Here is a 26,568-nt window from a genome sequence, read left to right on the forward strand (position 1 = left end):
ATGTTAGATGGTCTCTCCATGGAAAAGGAAAAGCTCATTCTCTAGGTTTATAATCTTACTTTTCTCTTCCGGCATAGTATCATGATTCTATTGCTCTTGTTCTCCGCCAATAATGACATCTTTTCTAGCTACACTTTTTAAAATGTCAAGTGTATTGGGTTATGATTTGTATACAGTAAAATTCCACCTTTTAGGAGTAATTCTATGAGTTCTGAAAACACACGGTCATGGAACCTAAGACACTCTTAACCTTCTGCTCAGCTTGACTAAACTTTGGACAGACTTCTTCCTAACTGTAGACTTCTGACTTCTTTTTTTCTTTTTGGTTAGGGTATTTATTCTAGAAAATGTGCAACTGTAAATTCTTTCTCTGCTCTTTTGATGGGTAGCTTATTGCTGGTTCTACAAATGAGGATGGTCTTCCTCAAGGACCTGGAAGTCATCCCTTTGAAATGAACTCATCAAGAAAGATAGCACCCCTATCTCCAAACTTAGTGGGAAAGCAAGAGCCTAACTTTGATAAAAAGGCAATTAGCAAACTCAGACGGCCTAATCACATTGACCAATCTCTCACCTAGTAGCCTCCAATACTTTTCCACTAGTTTAAGTGCTTAAAAACTCTCCTGCCTTTTGTTTCCATTGAGCTGAGTTCCACCTCTCTCACCTATTGTAATAGTCACGAATAAAATCTTCCTTGTCTGTTTAACTGTCAGTGTAATTTTTCTTTGACAGAACAACACTACAATCAAGTTACAGAATATTTATACTGCCTCAAAAACTTTCTCTGTGCCCCTTTGTATTTAATGCCTTCCCTCAATCCCCAGTTCCTGGCAACTACTTATCTGATTTCTGTCCCTATTACTTTGCCTTTTCCAGAATGTCACAGAAATAAAATGCAGCATATAGCCTTCTCTGTCTGCTTTTTTTTTTTTTCACTTAGCACAATAGTGTTGAGATTCACCCATGTGATTGCCTGTGTCAGTGGTTTCTTCTTTTCACTGCTGTATAGTATTATATTGTATACTATCATCATTTGCTGATCTATTTCTCCAATACATATCTTGAATATAAATTTGGCTGTCCTTATGTATCAATATTTGTCTTATTTAAGATATTGCTTATCATATTGTGTTTTCTAAATTCGTTCTGAATCACAATTGGACTCACCAAAATGGTTCTTGCTTTTCCCTTTCCATGGTCTCAGCTGAAGGGCTTCTTACATAACTAGGCGAGTAAATGAATGAGCAAACCAACCACCACTTTAAAAAAAAATAACAAAACTCCTGTGAAATTCTGGAAAAAAATGTATATCTATAAATTGCTTAAAACTAAACAGTAATATAAGGTTTGCTGAAATTGTATCCTAGTTGTTTGTTTTAGATAGATGTTAATTCCGAAATACCTACCAAGTCAAAACTGAGATAATTTACCCAGAAAGTGCACTTAAAATAGCTTGGCTTCCAGGCATAAGTATAGAAATAATTATACACCAATAGAATTGTATGAGACTATGAGATCAGTTTCAAAAAGTATAAATATCTTCCCCAACATATGCTTTTTAAAAAACACCATTTCTGTATGTGGGCTAAATTCATATATTTATGATATTTTAAATGTGTAAACTTTATTATTTTATAATTAATAAACTCTATATGTATTATATTTTGTTTGTTTTATGTTTTGTTTTGGGTTTTGTCTCATGTTTAGATTCCAGCACTGAGTAGAATTATTTGGGAGAATGTGAGTCCTGGATATCAGGGGCTTTCACTATCTGCAGGTAGAAAACAGACTTAAATAGTTTGTGGTGGCATTCCTCTCACTTTTATTCCAATTAGAAGATGGAAATAAATTACGTGGCATATTAAAACTTGAAATATAATAAAGTATCAATTAAAGAAATTTTTCCCTCTCTTTTCATATTACCCTATGAATCTAACTAGGTAGTTTTTTTGTTTTGTTTACTTTTATTTTTTGAGACAGAGTCTTGCTCTGTCATTCCAGGCTGAGGTGCATTGGCACAATCTCAGCTCACTGTAACCTCTGCCTCCTGGGTTCAAGCGATTCTTGTCTCTCAGCCTCCTGAGTAGCTGGGACTACAGGTGCGTGCCACCATGCATGGCTAATTTTTTTATGTTTTATAGAGACGAGGTTGCAACATATTGGCCAGGCTGTCCTCGAACTCCTTACCTCATGGTCTGTCTGTCTTGGCCTCCCAAAGTGCTGGGATTACAGGTGTGAGCCACAGCACCTGGCTAGCTAGTTTTTAATACAAGTGGCCACTGCGAATCTACTTAGATTGTAAGTGTGTGTGTGTGTGTGTGTGTGTGTGTGTGTGTGTGTGTCTATATATGTAGTTTGCCTTTACAGATATAATTTAAACCATTTAAGATTCACTTTTAATATGTTATACTTAATCAAATGTCCATAATAAGATGTCATTTTATGTAAAATTCAAGCTTTTGTATATTACCTAACTGAAGCTGGAGTCGCCTGTCATCCAAAATTGAGCTACATGTGTGTCATTCTTCACTATAGAGCAGTATTTGTGATCATTTCAACATATCACTGCATTTGGGCTTTACTACTTTGTAAAGTGTTTAGAAACTAGAAAAATTACATTCATCTTATTTTTAAAATATTGGCATAAATGGAAAAAATTAAGATATTATACTTGTAATAAGACACGTAAGTCTCTTAAAAAAAAAAAAAAGACATATTATAAAAAGAAACAATACCAAAACCAGGAAGGCTTCAGGCTGTGTAAGAAAATCTTTGAGCTTCTGGTATTTGAATGAATATTCATTTGAAAATAATATGCTAGGCATATATTATTGAAGATTATATCTAAAATACAAGGTAGAAGAAGGGGCTCTATTTTATTATTTTTTTAAATGTATTATACTTTAAGCTCTGGGGTACGTGTGCAGATCGTGCAGATTTGTTACATAGGTATACATGTGCAGGGTGGTGGTTTACTGCATTCATTGCCCCGTCATCTACAGTAGGTATTTCACCTAATGCTATCCCTCTCCAATTCCCCTACCCCTTGCTATTCCTCCCCTAGTTCCCCTGCACCCATGCCCTAGTGTGTGATGTTCCCCTCCCGAAGCAGGGACTTTAAAAAATGGCTTTACCTCTTTCATAACAAGTGTGCAGATAATATGCACAAATATATACAAGCACATCTTTGATATTGTATATTCAATGTTTTTTTTAATTTCTGATTTGCATGTTGTTTAAAAATGGAGGACTTACTGTACTTACATTTTAAGAGTTTTGATTATAATATTAGAAAATCTGTTTAATCATATAGGATCATTCATGACCAAGGCCAGCATCCTCCAAAATAAGTGATATGGAATAGGTGTTCTTTGAATATCATTTATAATCAAATAATTTTATGAGTGGGTTAAATGTAAATAGATTAATTTACTTTAAGTTTGTTAAATATATGCTTATGTAAATCTGATTGTGAATCACCAGGTTAATACATTGAGGATGAAACTTCTCAACTTCATTCAGTCTGAATAAGTAATTGATGTAACATATGTCAATAAATTCTGATTTAGGATGGGATTTCGTCTCACAGAAGAGGTAGATGATGAAGTAAAACAGTATTATATTACACTGTGAGTCAGAGGGCTGGTCTCCAATCCTGGCTCTGCTGCCATTTTTGTCAGAAGCCTTAGATTAGTGGCTAAGGCACAGCATATCTGAGGTTTAATCCTGCACAGCCCTTTATCTGCTAAGTGACCGTACAGGTCATCTCTTGAAGACTTCATTTATTCAACTGTAAACAAGAAGCCACACGAGATTTTACTTTTAGTTTAATTAATACAATCAAAGCGTTTTTAATAAATATGTGATAAATAATAAGTGGTACATAAGTATGAGGTATTTTTTTCTCAGTGGTTTTCAAACTATGGACCTTGACTTACAATAATCAACCCACGCTGAGATGCAGTAAAAACAAATGTGCACGTAATAACATATACACCTAAAATAAAAGTTTAAGTGAAATAAATGCTCTTAACTATGCTCTATAACATACATTCAAATATAATCTAAATTTTTTTGTTCTCTTCTGATTTTTCACATGTTCCCTTTCTTTGTTTCCTCATGCCTATTCCATTCTATCCTATTTATTCTATTCTATACAACCTATTCTAGTCTACTCTCTTCAATTCCATTAAAAATTGGCCTCATCCTCAGGTGGCAAGACACTAATTTCGCTGTATGACCATCATTTAAACTCTGCCTTCAGTCCTTCTGTTAAATTCTTCATAAATCCCATTTGTTATTTCATTAAATTTTTTTTTAATTCTAAAATTCAATTTCAAACTCCATCTCTGACATGCTGAATATGAATCTCCTGATGGTTTTGGCCCCAGAATTTCTCTCTCTCTCTCTCTCATGCATAAGATTCTGTAGACTTCAAATGATCTAGGTTTATTCTAATTCTAAAATTAAAGAAATAAATGACATTGAAAGAGAAGCTCATTGCTTACTTTATTCTCTTTTTAAAGATTTAATCTGTATTTAATATATGCACCACACACTTACATTCTGACATAAACACTACCTGAAGAAAAAATTAAATTCAAATAATCACCCTGATATGAACAATTAGTGAATATATTATGCTTCATTTATTTGTTAATAAGCTTTTAACATTTTTAAACTCAAAATTATATAAAATTGAGGTATAAGCTAAAAATCAAATCAATGCTGAGTTTATATAGCTTATATTATCTGCATTTGTTTTTATTTTATGGGCATAAATAAGTGTATCAGGCAATTTAAACGGATATAACATTCTTCTGCTATATCTAGACTTTTAGATTCTACAGAGCCAATGATAAGACTAGCTATAACTGGACCTCCATTTCTTCCAGAATTTGGTGAGACACCAAACAATATCTCAGCACCTCTGATGTAATTATTACACGTGACTATAGACTATAATATTACTTATATTTTATAAACTAATAAATATCCATTGCAAAAGTCTATTTTAAGTTTAAAATATCACTCACTATTAGGATTTGTAAAACCTCTAATATATACATACAATTAAAACTGTCTTATAAAATATTAAGGTTTTGTTGTTGTTGTTTGGAGGCAGGATCTCACCTGTTGCCCAGGCTGGAGTGCAGTGGCACAATCTCGGCTCACTGAAACTTCTGCCCCTGGGTTCAAACGATTCTCATGCCTCAGCCTCCCAAGTAGCTGGGATTTCAGGCATATGCCACCATGCCTGGCAAATATTTCTATTTTTAGTAGAGACGGGGTTTCACCATGTTGGCCAGGCTGGTCTCAAACTCCTGATCTCAAGTGATCTGCCCGCCTTGGCCTCCCAAAGTGCTGGGATTACAGGCATGAGCCACTGCGCCAAGCCAATATTAGATATCTTATAGTAAAACATTATTCATAGTCAGCATTTTGAAATTAGAATAGGTATTTTATAATATGAAATGTTTAAGTGAAAAGATTTAATTTGATTTGTCAATGTGTACTTCTAATCATAATAGGTACTTTCTATTAGATTTCCAGTTTATGTGGATACTGGTTAAAAAGGAATCTCACAGTTTTCAATCATCATTGACTGAAAATGAATTTTATTCATTATTATTTCAATATAAGCATACTTCTCTAAAAAGGAGTAGTAACTGCCTGAGCACAGTAGCTCAAGCCTGTAATTCCAGCACTTTGAGAGGCCAAGGTGGGCGGATCACCTGAGGTCAGGAGTTTGAGGCCATCCTGGCTAACACTGTGAAACCCTGTCTCTACTAACAATACAAAAATTAGCCGGCACGGTGGCAGGCACCTGTAATCCCAGCTACTTAGGAGGCTGAGGCAGGAGGAGAATCGCTTGAACCAGGGAGACAGAGTTTGCAGTGAGCCAAGATAACGCCGTTGCACTCCAGCCTGGCTACAGAGCAAGACTCCATCTCAAAAAAACAAACAAAACAAAGGAATAGTAACTTCACATTTTTAGCTTTTCCATGTCTATGCCCTTCTCACAAATATGTGGATGACTTTCATTCCTCTCAGAGTATCTCCAATATCCTGAGATATTTAGCATCTCAATATATTACTTACAACCATGTTCTCTACAAGAGAACGAAGCCTTGTTCAAATACAAGGCTTTCTGGCCAGCTTCAACATTAGGATCTATGCGCATGTGCAGAAACTTCTGAAAACTATACACATCTACATTACTTTCACAAGCAAATGCTTGAGCAGCATTAATTAGAAGAACATGCAACTTCAATGGATTTTAAAAGAACTTGTAGGGCAGCTGTATTTTCCTCTCACTCTCACAGTCTGATATTATTTATTATCGTTTCATGTGTGGGTTCGACGCTCATCCAACAGATATTGATTTACACCTTTTTTGTACTCTACATTTTAGTTGTTTTGTTATATCTTCAGGATCCCTCAGTGAAAGATACTATGGTTGTCATTTATCTGAAAGGCTCATCCCCCTTCTCTTTGTGCTCCATTCTCTCCAGGAACAGCTGCGTCACAGCTGTCATGCTGAATGGTAAAGATGTCTCTGGCTGATAAGTCTATGCCTGTGGCACACAGAGTGGCTTCAAACAACTAATTAGCAGGAGCTGGGCCACAGCAAGGTTTGGTGCTGTCCATCAAGCCTGTGACCAAAGCTGACACCATCAGCAAATCTGTCAAATGCGGCTCTTCTTGTGAATAAAACCAAGCCCACTTGTTTTGTGGTGAAGAAAGAATTGGCAGAATGTGTTTAATAAAAAGTTAAAGAAGGTGATGACCAATCTTTACACGATGTTAAGTAATTGAAAAAAATACTGAACTGGTGAAAAATTTGATAACTGATTTATACACAGGGAATTCAACTAAAAATGTCTCCATGAATTTATAATGAAGCAATTCATAAGGCCACTCACATTGCTCAAGTATATTTATTTAGCCTCAGGAAAACACCACAAATGTATGCTGTCTTTAATAATAAGTGACTTACAAAAATAATAACAATAACAAACCTGCACATTCTGCATATGTAGCTAAGAAGTTAAAGTATAATTTAAAAAATAATAAGAGGCTATTATTGTATAAAAAATTGGATATTAGCATTTATATACATATGCAAGCATATGCCAGATTTACATGATTATAAAATTGTTAAGTATAATAATTTCTATCAAAATCTATTTGCAGGAATATATCTGCAAATATGCATATCTGCATTTATAATTAAGTGTTTTAAAAGTTTTAAAGCTGACTCTGTTTAATGCACATTGAAAAACATTTATAATCATTGTTCTTAATAACTAAAAGTGTGTTTAGATGCTATACTAAGAATACAAAGTTTAATAGCCACTGTAGGTTTGCATTTTGAACCAGGTCTTAGATGGCAGCCAGGAAAGAGGTCTGCATTGAGAACACAACCAGCGGAACTTTCCTCAAAACTTGGATGTCCTCTCCTGACGCTTGGCCTTCACACAGGCTGTATATTTAAGGAAAATTCTCATTTTTCTACCAATACACACCATCATGTCACTCCTGAACATTCACTTTGTAAACTCCTTCAAGTCTTATTTTAACAATATACTTCTCCTGCGCTATGTTGAATTGCTCCTATGATGTGTTCTTGCATCTTGAACATCTCTTATTTTAGCACTGCTTACACTTTATGGTAACATATTCATGTGAGTATACTCCCTTGGACTGTGATATCTGTAACACAAAGAACCATGTTTGTATACACAAATGATGTACTTGGCACACATAACATTGCCTCTGGTATACTTGCTAGATAAATATTTATGGAAGGAAGAAAGGAAGGGAGGGAGAGAGGGAAGACAGGAGATACAGATCGATACATGACTGATAGATTGAGTTCAGCATAATTATAGAAAAAGAAGTTGGATAATTTGTTTCCCCTCCAAAGAAGTCTCAATTTTGTGTTTGTGAGCAAAAAACAGAGGAAGGGATGTCTAGCACCCCATCCATATTTACTGGACTTAAGGAACATACTTTGGCCCCATTTAAAAAAATTAAATCAATTCACATCAGAAAGCAGAGATATGTAGTATAGGGTTGACCAAATATGCCTCTTCTATTTGCCTACATCCCTCTTAAAATTAACACAAAAATTTTCAAGCATAAATTTAACAGTGTGAAATAAACCAACATCCATGTTTCTGGAAAACTGTATTATACATAGCCATTAGACATGAGATTCTGCAGTATTTCTATACTATAGAACAAGTTCTTTAAATTCTTGGTAACTGGTTTCAAATTTTTATATGCTTACTTAGCAAGCAATAGAAACGTCAAATATTTTAATGAATTTTTTGAAAATATATCTCTCTATAACACAAATTTCACATAATCTATATTAAGTGCAAAGATCCCCAAATGCTGTTTGGAATTGTAGCCAGAAGTTGTCTTGTGATTTATTAGAAATTATTTTCAAGGTCAATCTTACCTAAAATGGCATAAGATCTTTGACTATTCCCAGTTGCACACGTCAAGGCTTAACTCTAACAATTCTCCACTCCATGATGTATTTTATTTGTTATTTTTCTGACTTAACAGTTTTGGACACTTCACAGTAAAAAGGTGAAAACATTCTTCATCTAGTGAGTGAGCCAGATTGACATCCAACATGCTTTCTCTAACAGTCATTACATATGCAATGTTTCATAGAGACTAAGATGTAAAATATTGCTTATCATATTTCTTAATTTATTGTATTTTGGAGGGCAATGCTATATAATACTGAAAATTTAAATATTTTAATATGTTAGAAGTTATTCCCCAAATATGTACTCATGTATGTAAGTATGTATATAATGTGTATGTGTGTGTATATGAACCTTTTAGTACCCTTGTGGTTTTTCAAAAAGCTGTTCTTATGAAGAAAGAAAATAAAAAACTGGCTTGTGAACTAATGTTGTGGTATCAGTAAATATCTGTTAATTGTAAATAACTTTATTACTCTAAAATACAATGTAAAAAACTTCAGAGAATTATTGCTAAAAGATTTACCTAATTATCTTAATTTGAAAGCTGATATCAATGGCAACACCTATTCGAAGGACTGAATGCATTTATTTGTGTGCTTGTACATAATTATGTGAATGTGTTGGGTAACATGACCATGTAATCACAAAGAACAGGAAAATACAGGTATGTGGAATGATAGTCATAATATAGCAAGAACAGGAAAATATAGGTGTGTCTTATAATGAATATTGTAATAATGTATAATATTCATACACTAATACACTAAATTGGATTTAGTGCATAAATATATTTTAAAAAGAAAAGGCCAAGTAAGACAAAAGCAAGTGTTTGGCTTTATATCTTTTCCTTTTTTATTATTTAAAAGTAGCATATAATGTTACCATTTTGCTCCTGCCCCATTTGTTATTATTTCAACAACAGAGTTCTAGGCTGTGTAACACTCGGAGCCCCCACTGTTCTCCAGCTATCAGTGTGTCCTTGGTTGGTGATCTAGGCTCAAGATCACCTAGGCACTTACAGCTTTATCTTATTGGGGAGGAAAATTAGACTTACCTTGAAGACAATTGTCTTGAATAAGGTAGCAAATGTGAAATACAAGACACATGATAATAGTTTAGTACATTGTAGTTCTCCCCCCACGCACTCCTCTTACTCACCATTTGACATATTTTAATGTTATTAAATATTTCTATCACATGACGCAATTGGCAATTTCATGAAACCAATGGTAAATTAACTTCTATGCATCTAATGAACCAACAAAGCCTGTGTTATGAATTTACATAAAAGGTCAAAAATATTTTCCTTAACAAAATAGTTTTCTCAATTTCTCTGTGGAGATTTATAGCAGTGGCCCATCCTGGGATATCTTAATCAACCATCTGCACCCATGAATTTCATACTCATAACTGCCACATTTCCAAACTCTAGAGGCTAAAATTCACACTTATTTTAAAACCTTTCACCAATCTCCCTACCTCTTAGAGCTAAGATTTCCATCTGACATTGATTTTCGGATTTCATCCCTACAAGGAAGAAGTCTTATCTCAAAAATTCATACACTGAACACTAAACCATTTTGTAAAAATTCTTTAGCTCAAGCATCAAAAACAGTGACAGGGAACAGCTACTCACACTGAGATGCAGTCTTGTGTGAATTCCAATAACTATGAGACATTTTCCTACAGATTGCAGAATATAGAAACTGAAAGCTCTGTTTGCATTATATACTGTTTCATGTGAAAAGGGAATGAAATATAATAGAAAGGAAGTGACAGTGAAATATGGATCAAAGATGCTTATTAAAGGCGATATACATTTACGGTATAAAAACAATGCACACTTTTTTCATTCCAGTGCTTCAATTTTAAACATTGCAATGCTCTGAGTATCCAATGACCAAAGGCATGTCAGGAAGAAAAAACAAACATGACATAAATAAAATGGTGTGTCATTCCACACCATTTTAAAAAACCTAGTTTAAGAAAGAACTTCAAGTATAAACTATTTTATTTAACATTTTTTTGGAAGCTTTGTGTTTGAAGGTAAAGCGAGTAAATTAATCTGGGATCAGTAATTCTAGGATCTAATTCTAGTGCTATCGTTAGCTAGCTCTGAGAGGTAGGACAAGCTACTCAATCATTCTTGTCTTCAAGTTACGTTTCAGTAATTTGCATAGGTGATCTCATAGGTCACTGACAATCAAAGAGCCTGTGAGGTTTTTCATTTGTTTTTACTTAGATAATACCATGGCATAGTTATCTTTGCAGTTTCTGAAGCCATGTGACTGTGGCTATCTTCCAGCCCACTCATTCCTGTCTGTGTGCATTTGAGAAAATTACATAACCTCTCAGTGTCTCCTTTTCTTATCTGTAGAATAATAATCATATCCACCTAATGGGATTGCTGTCAGAATTAAATAAGCTATATTTCAACAATTCTAATATAAAATTTCTCATATTTATATATATATTAAAACAGGACAAATATTAAAGAAATCAAAAATAAGCATTTGTCAGAGTTAAATTGGCAGCATATTTCTTTAGTGGTTCATCAAACAGAGCATGTTTATACTCTAGTGGTAGATTAGAAGAATTACTATAATGCATATGATATGCTTAGAATAGTGTCTGGCACAAATTTTTCACAATAGCTGATATAACATTTCTCTACAAGTAAGTGATCCTTCTTATATCTAAGTTAAAAGTAATAGGTTAATAATAAGCTAATAATAATTAAAAGCTTGCTAGTCACACCAGTCTCGGTTTTATTATGTATCTAATGCCATAATACAAATTAAATATTTTCATCCAGATTAGTCAGCATTCATTGATACTGAACATGGCTCTATTTAACAGTATAGTTTTCTACAGTTAAATATCTTTCTGTGCTAAACAGAACAAACATCTTTCTTTTTATTATATTAAGGTGATTAAAAGGGAGGGGAAATATAAATTGTGAAAAATAAGAATTCGGAAAATACCTGCGCTTACAAGGCTCAGTACATAATTCAATATAACGAAAAATAACATGAAAGATGAAAATTTTGTAGATTATAATCAACTTTCACTGTTAATTTTCAAGAATAATTAACATTAGATTGATAACCTTTAAAAAAGTGGTTACTAAAACTACCCATTTTATTACTGGCCTATAGATCCTAAGCATTTATACAGAAACCTTGTCTCTTAGAATGCTTTAAAAAACTATGAAGATGGCATCACTTATCTCTTTTCTCCAAGTTTTATTTTATAAGAAATTTCAGATATTCTCTCTCTGAATTTAATTTAAAAATGCATAGTAAAGAAATTAAATGTATTATGATCAAAAACAGTTTAAATTAACCAAGGTCAAAATGTGAATGATGGGAGAATATACATATAAACTTCTTGAAACAGTCTCTGGCACAGAGTACGAGGTACTATTTAACACAGAAAGATATTTAACTAGAAAACTATGCTGTTAAATAAGTATAAGTTGTTATTATCAACATCATTATTTAATATCACAGATCATCAGGTATGGATATGGCCTTACAGATGACCTAGTTCAAAACCATTCAGAGCCTGATGGTTAAATGAGAATCTGTGGGATGAAAGATTTATAAAAATATTTTGTCTTTTTCGTGTATAAATAAAGCATAGTAGATACACTTTCATGTTCTTTGACAAATGGATTAACAATATAAATAAACATCAAAACTTTAGATATCTCTTTTTTTCTTCAAATGCCCTAGACCTTTAGTCAAATCCTGTACAAACTATGTTCTTATGCTTTGGACATTATAAAATATCTAAGGGAGAAAAAAATATGATTTATAGAATATTATTTGAATTATGTCTCATTTAAATTCTCTACAAAAAGTAAAGAAATCTTCAATAAACCATCTCACCATTTCATCACCTTTGGTAATCACAGGGATTTTCTGAGGAATATGGTTTCTGAGGAGTACGGTTAAGTCAATAAACACAAATATAAAATGTTATAAAAATAAATATAATTCTTAGAAATCTGAAGTCCACTTGGATCTTAATGACTTCCACAACATCCTGGGTAGGGTTTTGTACTATTTATATTAACCTTTACTTATGAAAAAAATCTTTTTTTCTGCCATCTAATTAGAACTATTGTGTTATTGTTGGTGACCAATGGGAGCCATTTTATTATCTTAGATGGTTGAAACATACATAGTGAAGAGGAAATATTAAAGGATTAAACAACAATGGTTCTTCTCTCAATGTTCAAGTGATTTAGACTTTAAAAAAAGGAAGAAAAAGAAAAATATAAAAAAGTATTTATGCTGAAGTTTAGAAATATGTTTCTAAGTATTTGAACCACACAAAGAAAAAGAAATAGAAGAAAAATACATGAAGGAGAATTAGGGATAGAGCTGTCCAAAATATTACTCAATCCTCTTTCAACCTCAACTAACAGTTTATCCAAAAAGAAGTTGCTTTCTAGATTAAGTTTCTGTTAATCAAAGTAGTTTCTTGAATGTACATTACCAGTGGGATTTTTGAAAATGATAGATTCCTTTAGATGGCAAAAGCAATAATTATGGCAAAAATGTTTTTCCTAATAATGATTAAGAGGTTTTAAGGGAATGGAGGGGACCTACACTCTGTAAAAAAACAGAATATACACACAGGCACACACACATACACATACACATATATTACCTCTCTACAATCTATATGTTACAGCTGTAAAATATAGGTGAAACTACATGTATGTTTTAATAATAGTTCACTATTAAACATAAGTTTTTAAAAATAGAAGTCTTCCATTACACAACAATGCAAACATACTTAACACGACTGAACTCTACACTTAAAAATGGCTCAGATAGTAAATTCCATGTTATGTGTTTTTTACCATTACTTTAAAAAATTGCATGAAAGATAATGGATTTCCATACTCAGCCATAGTGAAATAATTGACACTAGAATAGCCCTTCCAACATAAAGAAAAGGAAGAAAACAACTATGGATCTTCTATCTTTTAATGTGGATGAACTAACTTTTTTTAAAAAAAGAAAGTAATGGCTTTTAAGTTCAAAAATACAAGGAAATAAAAGATCAAACAGAAAAAGTAATAAAAAATAAAATGGTTAATTAAAATTGAAATTTAACTGGTTCATATTCAGCAGCAATGTCTTCTTTTTATTTTTCTTGAGTATGAGAGATGAATCAAATCAATCTTTCAAAATAGATGTGCCTTTCTTTTAGTTCAATTAATAAACACGAATCAATCCAGAACATCCCGCTTTAAAAGAAAGTTGCTCATTACTTTCTTTAAAATAGGTAAAAATCAACACTTTTTATTCAATGTTACAAACATTATGTTTAAGAGTTGGACCATTATCCAACAGAAAAAAAATATATATTGCTGGAATTTTGTTCTAAAATTATTTACTGAGAATTATTTTCAAAAGCATTAGTATAAAAATGTGACCACAGAAGAGGTGGGCAAAGAAAATAATAATATTAGTTAAGATACAGCATTTAAAATCACGAGGAAAATGAAAATTGCTCAGTACTAACATGGTCTCTATAGATATATGGCATACCTCGTGATGGCTTTCTTCATTCTCCTGAATGTGGAAACCCGCAGAGCTGGGACATTTCTGAGGAGTGACAGGAATATTGTCACTTTTGCTGTGTGAGTTACACTGAAAGAGATTACCAAATAATTGTGACAAACTACTCCACATTTAGAGTGTCCATTGAGAGACATGGTTGTTTGCTATGAGCCTAAGAAAGGAATACCATTTGAGCTAACAAGGGTCTATACCCAGAGATACATGCATTAAGATTGCATCTTTATCACAAATATTTTTTTAATTGTCCCAGGATAAACCAATTGTTGAAATGCTTTTACTAAAACTAAGGAAGTATAAGATCTAGTAATTTTATTTTTATCTTTTTTTAGGCAATATTTATTTACTACATTTATGATTTCAGTAGCTAAAACTTAAATGGTGATATTTGGGTGAGATATTATTTAAGGTTTTGATATTTATTATACACATACTAACCTGTGATATAGATATTAACTATCTCCACTAATGGAAGAAGAGACTGAAGCACAATTCCTCCCCCAACAAAGTTATGCTGTTGCCTAGTCTTTCTGGAACCATTCCCCATATCCTTATCTGCTACATGAACTACCTTTATAAGTGATACATTTGAAATAGATAAAACTGAAAAAACAGAAATTTAGTGTCTTAAAATACTAGTTGAATTATTTCTATACTAAATAGAAAGCATTTTTTTTTAAAAAAAAGCTAGCCAAATAATTTACCTGGAAATTGATATGAATTACAGAACATAAGATACTACATTATGGCTTTCCTTTTTCTCTGAAAATATTAAAATGACAGTTTTCAATATTTTTTACACAAGTTTTTCATGTGAAAATAAGACATTTTCCACTTCCTGTTTTCTTCTTTTCTAAATCTTAGATTCAAAGCAAGGAATATTTATAGGTATTGCTGCTTGGCCATTTATTAAACATAACTTTGTAAGTGTTAAGGTTTCTACTTTGATAAAAAGATATTGTTGTGTCTCCAGTAAAGGTTCATCATTGATATATACCCTTTCTTCTTAAACAAAACTATAATATATGCATAGATTTCATGACATTAGGAGCAAAGAGAATATTCTTTTCAAAACTAGTATGCCATGTTTCCTATTCATCAGTGAAATGTTACTTTCATTATCTCAAAGAAAAATCAGTTAGAAAATTATCGTTAGACATTTTTAAAAGCAAATGGGTTTTAGAGTTTTAATATATTGTGTCCACTCTATTTTCTTTTGAAAACTACCATTTTATATATTTAAGCATATGTTAAAGTGCTGGCATTACATTTTGAAGATATCAATTATCTCATTTATTTTTATTTGTTTAAAATGAATAGCTATGTGGCAACTAAGAAGACATGACTTTAAATCAGTATACCCATTACTATAAGCCTTTTTAGATGAAAATATTATTTTACATCTGTTCTCTCTAGAATTTAATTTTAACCCTATTTAAAACTTTGCTCCTCCAGGAATTCTTCATGGGTCATTCAACAAATGGTGATTGCCATTTTAACCTGTATTTGCAACCTAAGTAACTTTTATGTGTAATTTGCAAAATGCTACCTAAGAAGGTAAATTATTCGAATGTTCCTAAGTTTCATTGTTAACTACAAAGTCCCTTCCTCTCCACAGCAGCTTTTTGGCATTCAAAAACAAACAAACCAACCAAAAAAAGAGCACAGACCTTAAAACAGTTATTTTCATCTGTGATGTTCGTAGACATTTTAATCATTCAATTCCTATCCCTAGCCTCTCCACATAGCTATTTATGCTGATTAATCACTTTAAAAGATTTAATATATTAAACAGTTTTTCTCCTAAAAAACATTTCCTAATTTTCTCTGGCCCAGCAGTGAGTCTCACCCTGACTGCATATTAGAATCACCTAGGGAGCTTTCTAAAAACTTCAATGACTGAGCCCCACCTCACATCAGTTAAATCGAAGCTCAGACATAAATATTTTCTAGAAATTCTAACGTGCAGCCAGAGTTTAGAATCCTTGGGTTAAGGTTAAAAATTCCTTTCTAGCCCTCAGGAAACTACAGTACATTTTGGCCTCATTCCTATTTCAATCTGATACCTTTCTCCATAGAATTTTTTCTTTTTTTTTAAAATTTAACCCATCATATATTGGGTTTTTCTCCCCCATATATTATGAATGTGTCTTAACCTGAAAAAATCCTATATTTGTAAATACTTGATCCTTTAAATATAAGAACTTATGTGTTATCTACAAGGAACCCCCATTGACTGGTATAAAATATAATCAATCATTTAACAGATTGGTTCATATATGTTCAGTGCCATTTGCTCAAGGATTTGCCCTATAAAAGCAGGACCAGCATTCATTCTATTTTGGGCAGTTTCTACTGTGCCATATCTCCCTTAACGGGTTCATCTATTACTCATTCATTCACTTATTCTCTTCTTATTTTTATTTGATAATCAGACGTTTACTGAGTGCATGTTGTGTGTCAGGATGGTACTGGATTATCAAGATATGGCATTTAATATCTGTAATACTCTCACTCTAGCCCTGAAATAATACATAAAACAAATAACCACCATGATGTGTGAACATGCCACCGGAAAGTGTATGTAGACTGCTAAAGGACAGAGAAGACATAAATAGACTCCCAGGTTTGATACATGAATAGAGAGTCTCAAGAGATGGACTGATGAGGGAATCATGGTAGCACACATTTGAGACAGAAGAAACTGCATATGCAAAGGCAAGAAGACATGAATTCTCATGAGCCATAAGTAATTTGATAGTTCAAACCTCATCTGCTAAAAATATAAAAATTAGCTGGGTGTGGTAGTGCACACCTGCAATCCCAGCTACTTGGGAGGCTGAGGCATGAGAATCTCTTGAACTTGGGAGGTGGAGGTTGCATTAAGTCAACAGTGTACTACTGCACTCCAGCCTGGGCAACAAAAAGAGACTCTGTCTCAAAAAAAAAAAAAAAAACTAAGTTTCAAGATTCATCCCACTGAAGAATTTTACTGTTTGCCAAATTTAATATGAATGACTACATATTGAATTACGGGTAAGTTGAATTTGCTAAATCAGATTTATATTGGGGTGCAAACCAAATTTGAGAGGTCTAGAGCTCAATAACAACAATCAGAGTAAATGAACATCACTGAAAGTACATTTGTTGTACATTTTAAAACCAGTTTGTTATTTTCCATCACCTATGATTGTAAGTCTATATTGTAATATGTGAATAAATCTTGCCTCTCCAAAACATCCATTGTAGTTCCTGGGAAAATTATTCACTGCCTGTAGAAATACCTGCTCAAAGTTTTCACATAATCAGGTATTTTTCCTCTTTCATTTTTGATACTAATGTTCAAAAAAGCACTTCTAGCCATAAAAAGAGAAAAAGAATCAACAGTAGCAAAAACAACAAAAGTTTTATGAAAGATCTTTTTATGAAAAACACAGCTGTTTCCTTTACTAAAAAGGGGGGTGCTTTATATTTTCCACCCAACTGTAACACAGCAATGTGTAATATTATTCTATTACTACCCCTGCCTTCTTACAAAATCAGGTTGTTTACTAAAAAGTTTTGCAGTCATTGTAGATGCAATATCTTATACTTTTGTGCCATAGGTTTCATTAAATAACAACACCATTGATTTTAAAACTCCCACTGAAAATGCTATTCCTTCCCATTTTAATAAACAAAGGATTCTTTTCATAAAGAATTCTAAAACAGACCATTTGTTTAATAATTCCAAAGAAATTCATATTTGCAAAAAGAATCTACTTTGAATAATTGTCTAAACTTGGTGTCTTTGACATTTCTCTATCCATTTCTTTAGAGATCCACATGTATTAGGTTTCAAGCACATCCATTCCACTGAAATTGCCCTACTACAATCACCTATGTTTTTCATAAACTGATTCAAATGGAAATTCTCAGTTCTCATCTAATATAACACAACTGATCACTCTCCCTTCTTGTTTCATTTATGTACTGGCCTTCCAGGACACTATACACACATGGCTTTCTTTCTTCTCATGTCCTCTCTCTGGAATCATTTAACTGTTTGTATTGCTGTCAAATAATGTACAGTGATTTGTATTTACCTAGTTGGTTTTGGCTTTTAATTCTAAGAATGATTATTTATTTTGACCCTTTATTTTGTTCCCAATAGACAAATTTATTCCAAAATTAACAGTCTCAAGACCTACAATTTGTATGCAGAATGGTATCACAAAAGAAAGGTGCACAGGTACCATAGATTGAAAGTACCCATATCAGAAACATTAAACAAGGCATTTGGCTTAGTTATCATGATTTTTTCCTCCAACTTAACCCTTGGCAGTTCATGACAAGGAGTAACTTTGTCACAGTAATATATTAACTAAGTAGGTAAACTTGAATTTATACACTGCATAGATAAACAAATAAGCTCATGTTCAACTTCGGGACTCTGACACATGTTCCTACCCACTGAATTTTGCAAAGTTCACCTTTCCAGTTCTTCTAGGGCAGCAGGCCTCCTTCAACCCCACTGCAAGTTGGCTGACATCCCTTCAATACTCTCTTGACCCTACAGATAACCCTCATCAATTCCTCTATGTAAGTCCTCTTCTATTCTTCTCGCAACTCTCATTCCAGATCTTTCCAACTAGAGACACCCTTTGTTCCTCCTTCTTGATGTCTCAAAGGTTGGAAATGTCTTCTCTTCTCGCTCAAAAGCACTTCCTTTCCCCATTGTTCCAACAAGCCATTTCATTTTTTAACCAGGTTTGCAGAGAGACTAGCCAGATGGAAGTAGTGACTACTGCTCAATGAACAGTGAGAAGCTGATTGTTGCATGTGGGATTTATGAGAAAACAAAAGCTGATTTTATATAGTCTTCTGGCACAGGCCATTAAATAGACCAGTTGGCTTCCTTCAATTATAGTTGTAAGTGATCAAGTGAAATTAATAGATAAGACATATTTCTTATTGTGCAGTTAGTTGTTGCAAGTGGGTCACTTGTAAAGTGTTTGTATAATATTTACCTCAGTTCACTACCTTATGGTACAATAAAAGGAACCAGTGTGTTCCAAAACAGCTAAGATATAAAGATGCTGTATGTATTAAAAAATCTTAACAGATCTAAGTAAAAAGAATATTGGGGGGAAAAAAAGCTAAAGATGTTAAAGTCTGAAGTAATTCAGTAAGTGGGTTAAGCTGAAGTACCAGATAAAACACATTTTTTTCCTTTGTTTAGAATTTATCCTTTTATATGCTATTCCAAGATTTAATGGTCTCTATCATAGGCTGGCTGACATTTTTCAAACAATTCTAACAATTTAATAAAATGTGTCGGTGTCATGTACCGTAACCAAAAAATAGCTTTATCCCAGCATTTTATTGCGTAAGTGGTATTTCAGAGCAATCTTTTGCCATAAATATCTTGGTTACTATAAAGTTTTAGAAACTCTGTGCATTGTCCATTTACTGAGAATCTGTGTTCCATTGAGTTTCTGTCTATGTGTGACTTTCAAGGCTTTTCTTAAGAAATTTTGACAAATGCAGAAATAGAGGAGATAGAGATAGAGATAAGAGTTATACTCCAAAAAAAAAAATAATCATTTAGTTTTGGAGAAGGCACCACTAGGCTGAATTTATTCTCTTCTCAGCAAACTTTTTAATGAAAGTGGAAAGAAAGGCAAAAATAGTTTTTGGTATTCTTATAGAATTTTGGGCAAGGCAATCAAGAATTTAGCAATAGAACTCTATGTCAAACTTATTAAGCAGATTCCCTCAAAATGTGCAATAACAGAACTGACCATTAAATGTGCCAAAGAATATTCAAGGCAGAGGTGCTAGGGCATGGGGGTTTGAACACAATTCTGCTAAATGAATAAATAAAGACAGGCATAAGACCATATATTTTCCCACATCTTGCTATAAATTCCTTCATAAGTAATTACTCTACTTCTATCCACTCTAACTTAATAGAGATAAACTGGATACAATTTCAAGTCATTACTAACCAAGGAGAAACAGAACCAAATCATTTTTATGAGTATCACAAATCGTAGCTGCTTCTGTGCACATTATGTCACTTTTTCTTTAAATGGTTCATGAATGTTATATGAGAGTTTTATGCAACTCTTTTGACCCAGTTGCTATGAGCATGCATTGAAATAAAATTTCCTTAGAAAGTATACTCTAAACACTAATGGTCTACTTTACAATTTTTCCATTGGTCACCTCCTTGTATTATTACCTGGCTGTAAAGTCATTTCACAAGAGCAATAATGCATTGAAAGGTTTTAAATTGCAGGTTACAGGATATATTGCTTGAGCAAAGCTCTATTAGCCAGCTTTGCACATTGCAACTTAATTCTGTATTTTAAATGAGTGGATGCAAGCAATGCAGGACTTTGGAACTTCTCAGATCTTTGAAAGGAAATGCTACATACTTCTGTTCAAACATATTCCAAGAAATACAACAACAGACATTTTTGGGTGCCAGGGTTAATCAGTATTATATTTAAGACAATTGTTTTGCAGTTCATTTCCATTTATTTCATTATTAACTGTGACCGAATCCCTAGGATTTTCCCTGTATGATTATATTTAACTGTATTTACACCTTGAGAAAAACTAAAATGGAAATTTCTGCAACACAGATAAAAGTAGATTGACTAAACAGTTATGAAATTTCAGATATAATGTGAGAGTTCCTGTTTTAAAAGTGTTCGCTAGCAATTTGAGGGGGAACAAATTCTGGATTAAATTGAAAGACTTTGGGGACAGAAAAATAATCAATTGCCTTTGCTAATTCCACTGCTGCATTTTCGTTTTCTCTCTAGGTAATTAGTGTTTCAGAATACACAGTCAATGCCTTTTTGAAACTTTCAAGGAGTTCTGAAATACTACCAAATACATACTGAAGCTAACTTGTTAGAAAACAACAATATTAGTTTATACAATGTTCCATTAACTGCATATATGAGCCTAAGATGGAGATGAACCCAGAGGTACAGCGATGGGCTCTCCAGTCAGAAAATATTTTCATTCTATATAATGGTGGCCATTTGTGAATTACAATCGTAAGTATGCACACACATACACAAACACACAGGCCATGCTTCTGAATACATGTTTTATGTAGATGATTATCTTGTTCATGTGAGTGATTGCATACACTTGTATTCATGGAATATTTATTTTAAAAATCAAGTACTATATTTTTGTAAAATATTTCATTTTTAAATATTTAAATAAATTATACATTATATAATACAAATATTTACTTATAAATTTATAAAAGTGCTGTAAATAAACCATATACATTACTAAGTTAATATATATAACACCTAGCATAAATGCATCCTGGAATTTAGAGTAAAATATTTCTCGCTAAGAATTATAACTACTTTTTGAAATTTCTATGGTTAGAAGAGTTTTAAAAGCCTAAACTGAATATAATTTCTAGTAATGTGGTTATGTTTCTTTATATCATGAAAACTGTTTGACCAAAATAAACCTTTAACATAATGTTAGCCTTGGCTATCTCCATGCCAGTTTTTAGAAACAGTCTGAAAGTCAACCTTCAGCCAATGAAATCAGGTAATAAATTCAGAGATTCAAATCTGGCGTGCTTTAAAGTGAGTTTAAAATTCAAGCTGTGTCAGTTATTTGAATATTGCGTTTTCAAGGCAAATTCTTTAAAAAGTTCACTGGTTTACTATGCGTCTCTTACTGTGTAAAACTTTTTAAAACCAACCCTGAAGCTTGAATTTATATTTATAAGAGTATATATCAAGAGATAATGTAGGGGGAGAGACAGAGGGAGTGTATAAGCTTTCATTTTTATATAGTACACTAAAAACAAACAAACAAACCCCACACTCTGAATACATTATTTCACATTGTGTTTTTGCAAGTGGAGTGTTTCATGCTTTGATTTTAAATTCATTTATGCAACTTGTACAGTATCTAAATATGAGAAAAATGTCTCACTTTTTAATTACTGATTCAGAGTAAAAAGGATGTTCCAGAATACCCTGGAAATGTGCCACCGACTGTGTTAGGGTATTGGGCTTGAACCTCAGCTCTACTATCATCTGATTAGTTTCACTGCCATGGTGGCCTTCTCTGTACCATAAGTTTAGACCAAAAAATCTCTTCTGCTTATCCAAGCTAAAAATGTGAGATATTATTAGACGTGTTACCTCAAAATTTAAGGTAGATTTTAATTTGCTTGTCAGACGTTTATAAAATGTTGTAAATAAATGATTAGTTGATCTAAATGATTAGTTGTTAAAGGAAATGTATGAAAGATGAAGTTTTACCATGGCTTTAGTTATAATATACATTTGTCTATCTCACTGATATCTTTGCAAATACGTGTTACTCTATTAAAACTAAATTATGATTTTTTAATTCTCATTTCCATATATGTTTTATAATTCACAAAGAGAAAAACACCACAATCAAAGGTCTGAAGGTCTGATGTTTGTTGGCTGTACCTCCACTTTCTTTCCAGAAAAAGAATTCGTGCTTCGAATACCTTTTGGAATAGTTTAGAATAAATCAGGCCAAATTAAAGAAACTAATTACAGTGATGTTGGATGGGAACTCTTCAACAAGCCTGAAACCTAACTAGCTGTGAATGTTTAAAAGGCCAGAGTGTTTTTTTAAATCTATTTTTAAAATGAAAGTTCTATATATTTTAAAGAACAAAACCAAAGTATGTGAAAAACATGCTTATTTTCAAGGTCTTAAAAATGTGTCTTATAGGTCTGGGCAAAGAATCCCTGAAGGAATATACTTTAGCAAACAAGGAAATGTCTGTAGATGTAGTCACTGTTAATAGAGTCTGCCTTTTGAATTGCTTCCTTTGTCTCCAAGCTTCAAACTAATATAACTTCAGCAAAACTACTTTACTGTTTATCTTTTAATCCTCAGGTCACAGACTGTAACACTTAGAAGACTCTCTGGAATACTAACACTTTTCTGATTTATCCTTGTAAAATTGTTTTCCTGACAAAAAGAGGATGTAAAGAAACCAAAAGAGATTACAGAAACTATACAAAAACCTACTTTGAAAATGTATATTAATAAATATGAAGCATAACTAAGAAACACATTTCATTTATGAAGAAGAAAATGAGAAAATACTATATGATTCTCTACTCAAAAAGCACATTAAATGATGTAACTTTTATGACGATCTCTCAAATAGACACATACATGCATTCATTCATTCAAATACTTTTTAACTTTGTTAAAAATACAAATAAGAAATAATTTTGTCTTCAAAGAGTTGATAGTATATAGAAGTTCATTTTGATCAATGCCACATCCCACAGATATATTCAGCAACATACATATCATTTTAGAAAATTAAAGATGGTGGTGAAAGAAGAATAAAATTTGAAAACGATAGTGGTATTCTAAAATGTGTGTGTGTGTGTGTGTGTGTGTGTGTGTGTGTGTGTTTCCTCCAGTGTTCTTCAGAAGAATACAGAATGATATCTCTTTGTTGGAGAACAATGTATTTTTGTCTTAAAATGATATTAAAACAAATACATTTATTTCAAGTAAGGATTATTATTTAAGTTCATAGTCGTTTTCTATGATATGGAAGTGAGGGGCAATATTTAAACATGATTAAACAATATATAAAGAACATTTTATAAAACATTTATTTGAATAATGATACTGATAACAGCAATCCACTTCAAACTGGAAATTCAGGAAAATAATTTTGGAGAAGCAATATATACATTCTAATAAACTTAGGAAAAGCAATATATAAAGTGTGATTATTTATTGAAGCATGCCTTTTATTAGCATGTTTGTATTAGCATTCTGTTACAATTCTAAGCTCTTTTATGGAAGGTTTTTATTCAACCTTACATGATAAGGATCTAACAAGACCAAGTGAACTTTTTCACTTCCCTTCAATGAAATAAAAGAAAACATGTTGCTAGACTACTGGCACAGTATTTTCTTCTTATCATTTGATTACCAGGAGACCCAAGATAAACAGAGAATGAGACCATGAACACTAATTTATGTTGGTGTTCTTATATCACTATGGTAAGATGCTGTTTAAAGTAATCCTACAATCCAGAATATTTTGCAATCACCCAAATAGCTATAGATTATGTAAAATATATATACATAACTTTATTCAGCTTATAAAGAGTAGGAGTTTGTGGGGTGTTTATGTGTGTTCAGCAAAATAGAAGAAAGCAGCAGCATAAGGTAGCTGGCTTCCTTGGAAACGCAACATGAAAAGAAACAGGAAATCAGTGTAAATATGATTCATCCTCCTGACACTGAGCTCAGTAGCTCTGAATCCCTCTTTGCCTTTCTTTTAGCCCTAGCTCTTTTTAAGTTCTATTAGGTCTTTTTCTCTTTCCCCTCCGTGGCACAGAAACTCTGAGCTTGGAAACAGAGCTTGAAAATTATGCTTGCAAGTAAGAATTTGTAGCAATTCCCTTCCCTTTGGGTGACTTCAATATCTGGTAGACTCATGGAATATTAGAGTTGAAAGGGACTTCACAGGTTTTTTTCTCACCTCTAGTATAGATGAGGAAATGAAAGCATAAAGACTAACTTATCTGAGATGAAATATTCAGAGATCAATGAATAATGTATTTTATTTTATTTAGATGACATAGGGTAAAAATTATCGGAATTCCTTTTAAGATAATTGAAGCAAAGACAAATTTAGATATATTCTCAATCGTGTATTTTAAATTGTATGTTGATATCGTTTTAAAAGGACCTTCTACCTCTACTCAATATTTCTCACAAGTCGCTCAGACCAGTGCTATGCAAAAGGCTAATAACAAATAAAAATAGACTAGATTTAGACCACTATCTCATTCAATCCAGATGGCCATTAATAGGGAGGAAAAAAACCTCCCTGGATGATACTTTTAACGAAATCTGAAAAAAAACTATCTGCTTAACTCAATATTCAAATGGATTCATAAAACACACCTCTCATTTAGGTCAAAATATCTGTTCACAATCTGTGAGATCAAAAGGGCTAATTGGATATTCTAAAAGATCAGCTAAAAAGGAGGATCTGATGAGTTTAAAATCAAATACTCTGATAAAAGGTATCAAAATATAAGTCTGAGTGTAAGAACTGTATATGCAGTTGTGTTAATGGTTGACTGTGATCAAGGCTTGACTGAACATGATCAACCTGTGCTTTGTGTTTTTAAGCTAATGCCATTGTATATATCTTTTTTAAACTACAGAATATGATTCCCATTCCTTTTTCCTAGTGATGTCTGTAAAGCATGAAGACGTAGAGACATTTGTTTATCATCTTATTAAAATAAAGAGCTAAACACAATAAGGGAAGCTTAACTAAGGGAGGAAAACCCATATGCACACATACATCTAATAAAGTATGCATTCAGCAAATATTTACAAACTTTTAAGCAATAGAAAGTACATACAACAGATAACAAAACCTTATTTTCTGCTGCTCATTAAACTGAAACTACTTGCAAATGAAGTTTTCTTATAAAATAGTCTTTCCCTATTTTCACTTATTTCAATTGCCTATTCATACATTGAACATCAGCTAATAAAACACACTTCACTGTTGAAACCTTTTTCTACTCATTTGATGCTTTACGTTGATTTCAAGTTAGACAAAGCCACAACTTTTGCTCATTTATTTTTTATGTATAAAGGAGCATACATTTTTAAATGACCTGCCATGAAACTGGGCCTTTGAGAATATGCCACTTATAAAATTGGTACACACTTGGCCTTACATATATTTTACTGATGCTGGATATTAAGGGCTAAACTTATCCTTTCCATTTTTCCCATCTTTAAGAAGCCTAAGCCAATGACTCACCATATTCTAGAAACATTTTATATTTCAAATCCTTTTTGAAGCTCAACCACTAATGAGTTATTTGATTATCATAATCAGAAACACTAATCACTATAGTCTTGATGAAAATTCAGACATTATCTCAAGAGGACACTGTTCGAATAAATGTGTTGACATGCTATTTGTTTTTATGATAGTTATTCAGTGATTCAGTGTAAAATAAGTTTATGGAAAAAAAGTGGCAAATAGTTGGTGTGAGAATCAGATACAAATAGAACATATGCAAGACAGAATCTGCCGTAAGTTTTATTTTAAATCTACTAAAAGATAAAAGAGATACATGAATATTCCCTTACTAAAATGCTTCAGAGTAATAATTCTCTTTATTTATATAAACAGTTCTACAAGTTTAGGGTGTCATGTTTTCACTTTAACAACATGTGTGTGATAAACTATTAAGGACAGCTCACTCTGCTACACCCAATTCCCCTGAAGAGACATCCCTAAGTAAAGGACATAATCACCTCTCTTTCATTCCTTCTCCAGTGCAGAACTGGTACATTAGGAAAATGGTGTGGTCCAGATATCCCGATAAGCAAAATTGGGGCTGACTGACCTGTATCATGAACTATTT

The 26,568-nt window shown here is 32.6% G+C and overlaps 1 protein-coding gene across 6 annotated transcripts in view; it reads right to left on the reverse strand.

Moving 5' to 3' along the window:
• Positions 1 to 26,568, reverse strand: part of PCDH9 (protocadherin 9) — a 908,561-nt gene that overhangs the window by 572,651 nt on the left and 309,342 nt on the right. For 2 of the 6 annotated variants that reach the window (XM_032277261.1, XM_032277258.1), the window contains exon 3: positions 14,081 to 14,137. The exons of 2 other annotated variants lie outside the window; for them this stretch is intronic. In XM_032277261.1, coding sequence (XP_032133152.1) covers positions 14,081 to 14,137 — 57 coding nt within the window. Of the gene's footprint in view, positions 1 to 14,080; positions 14,183 to 26,568 lie in introns of all 6 variants that reach the window. 2 more of the 6 variants (XM_032277260.1, XM_032277257.1) reach the window with 1 other exon arrangement.

The sequence above is a fragment of the Sapajus apella genome, unplaced genomic scaffold, assembly GCF_009761245.1.
Source record: "Sapajus apella isolate SASKATOON/1434 unplaced genomic scaffold, GSC_monkey_1.0 scaffold9, whole genome shotgun sequence".
Taxonomy (NCBI): domain Eukaryota; kingdom Metazoa; phylum Chordata; class Mammalia; order Primates; family Cebidae; genus Sapajus; species Sapajus apella.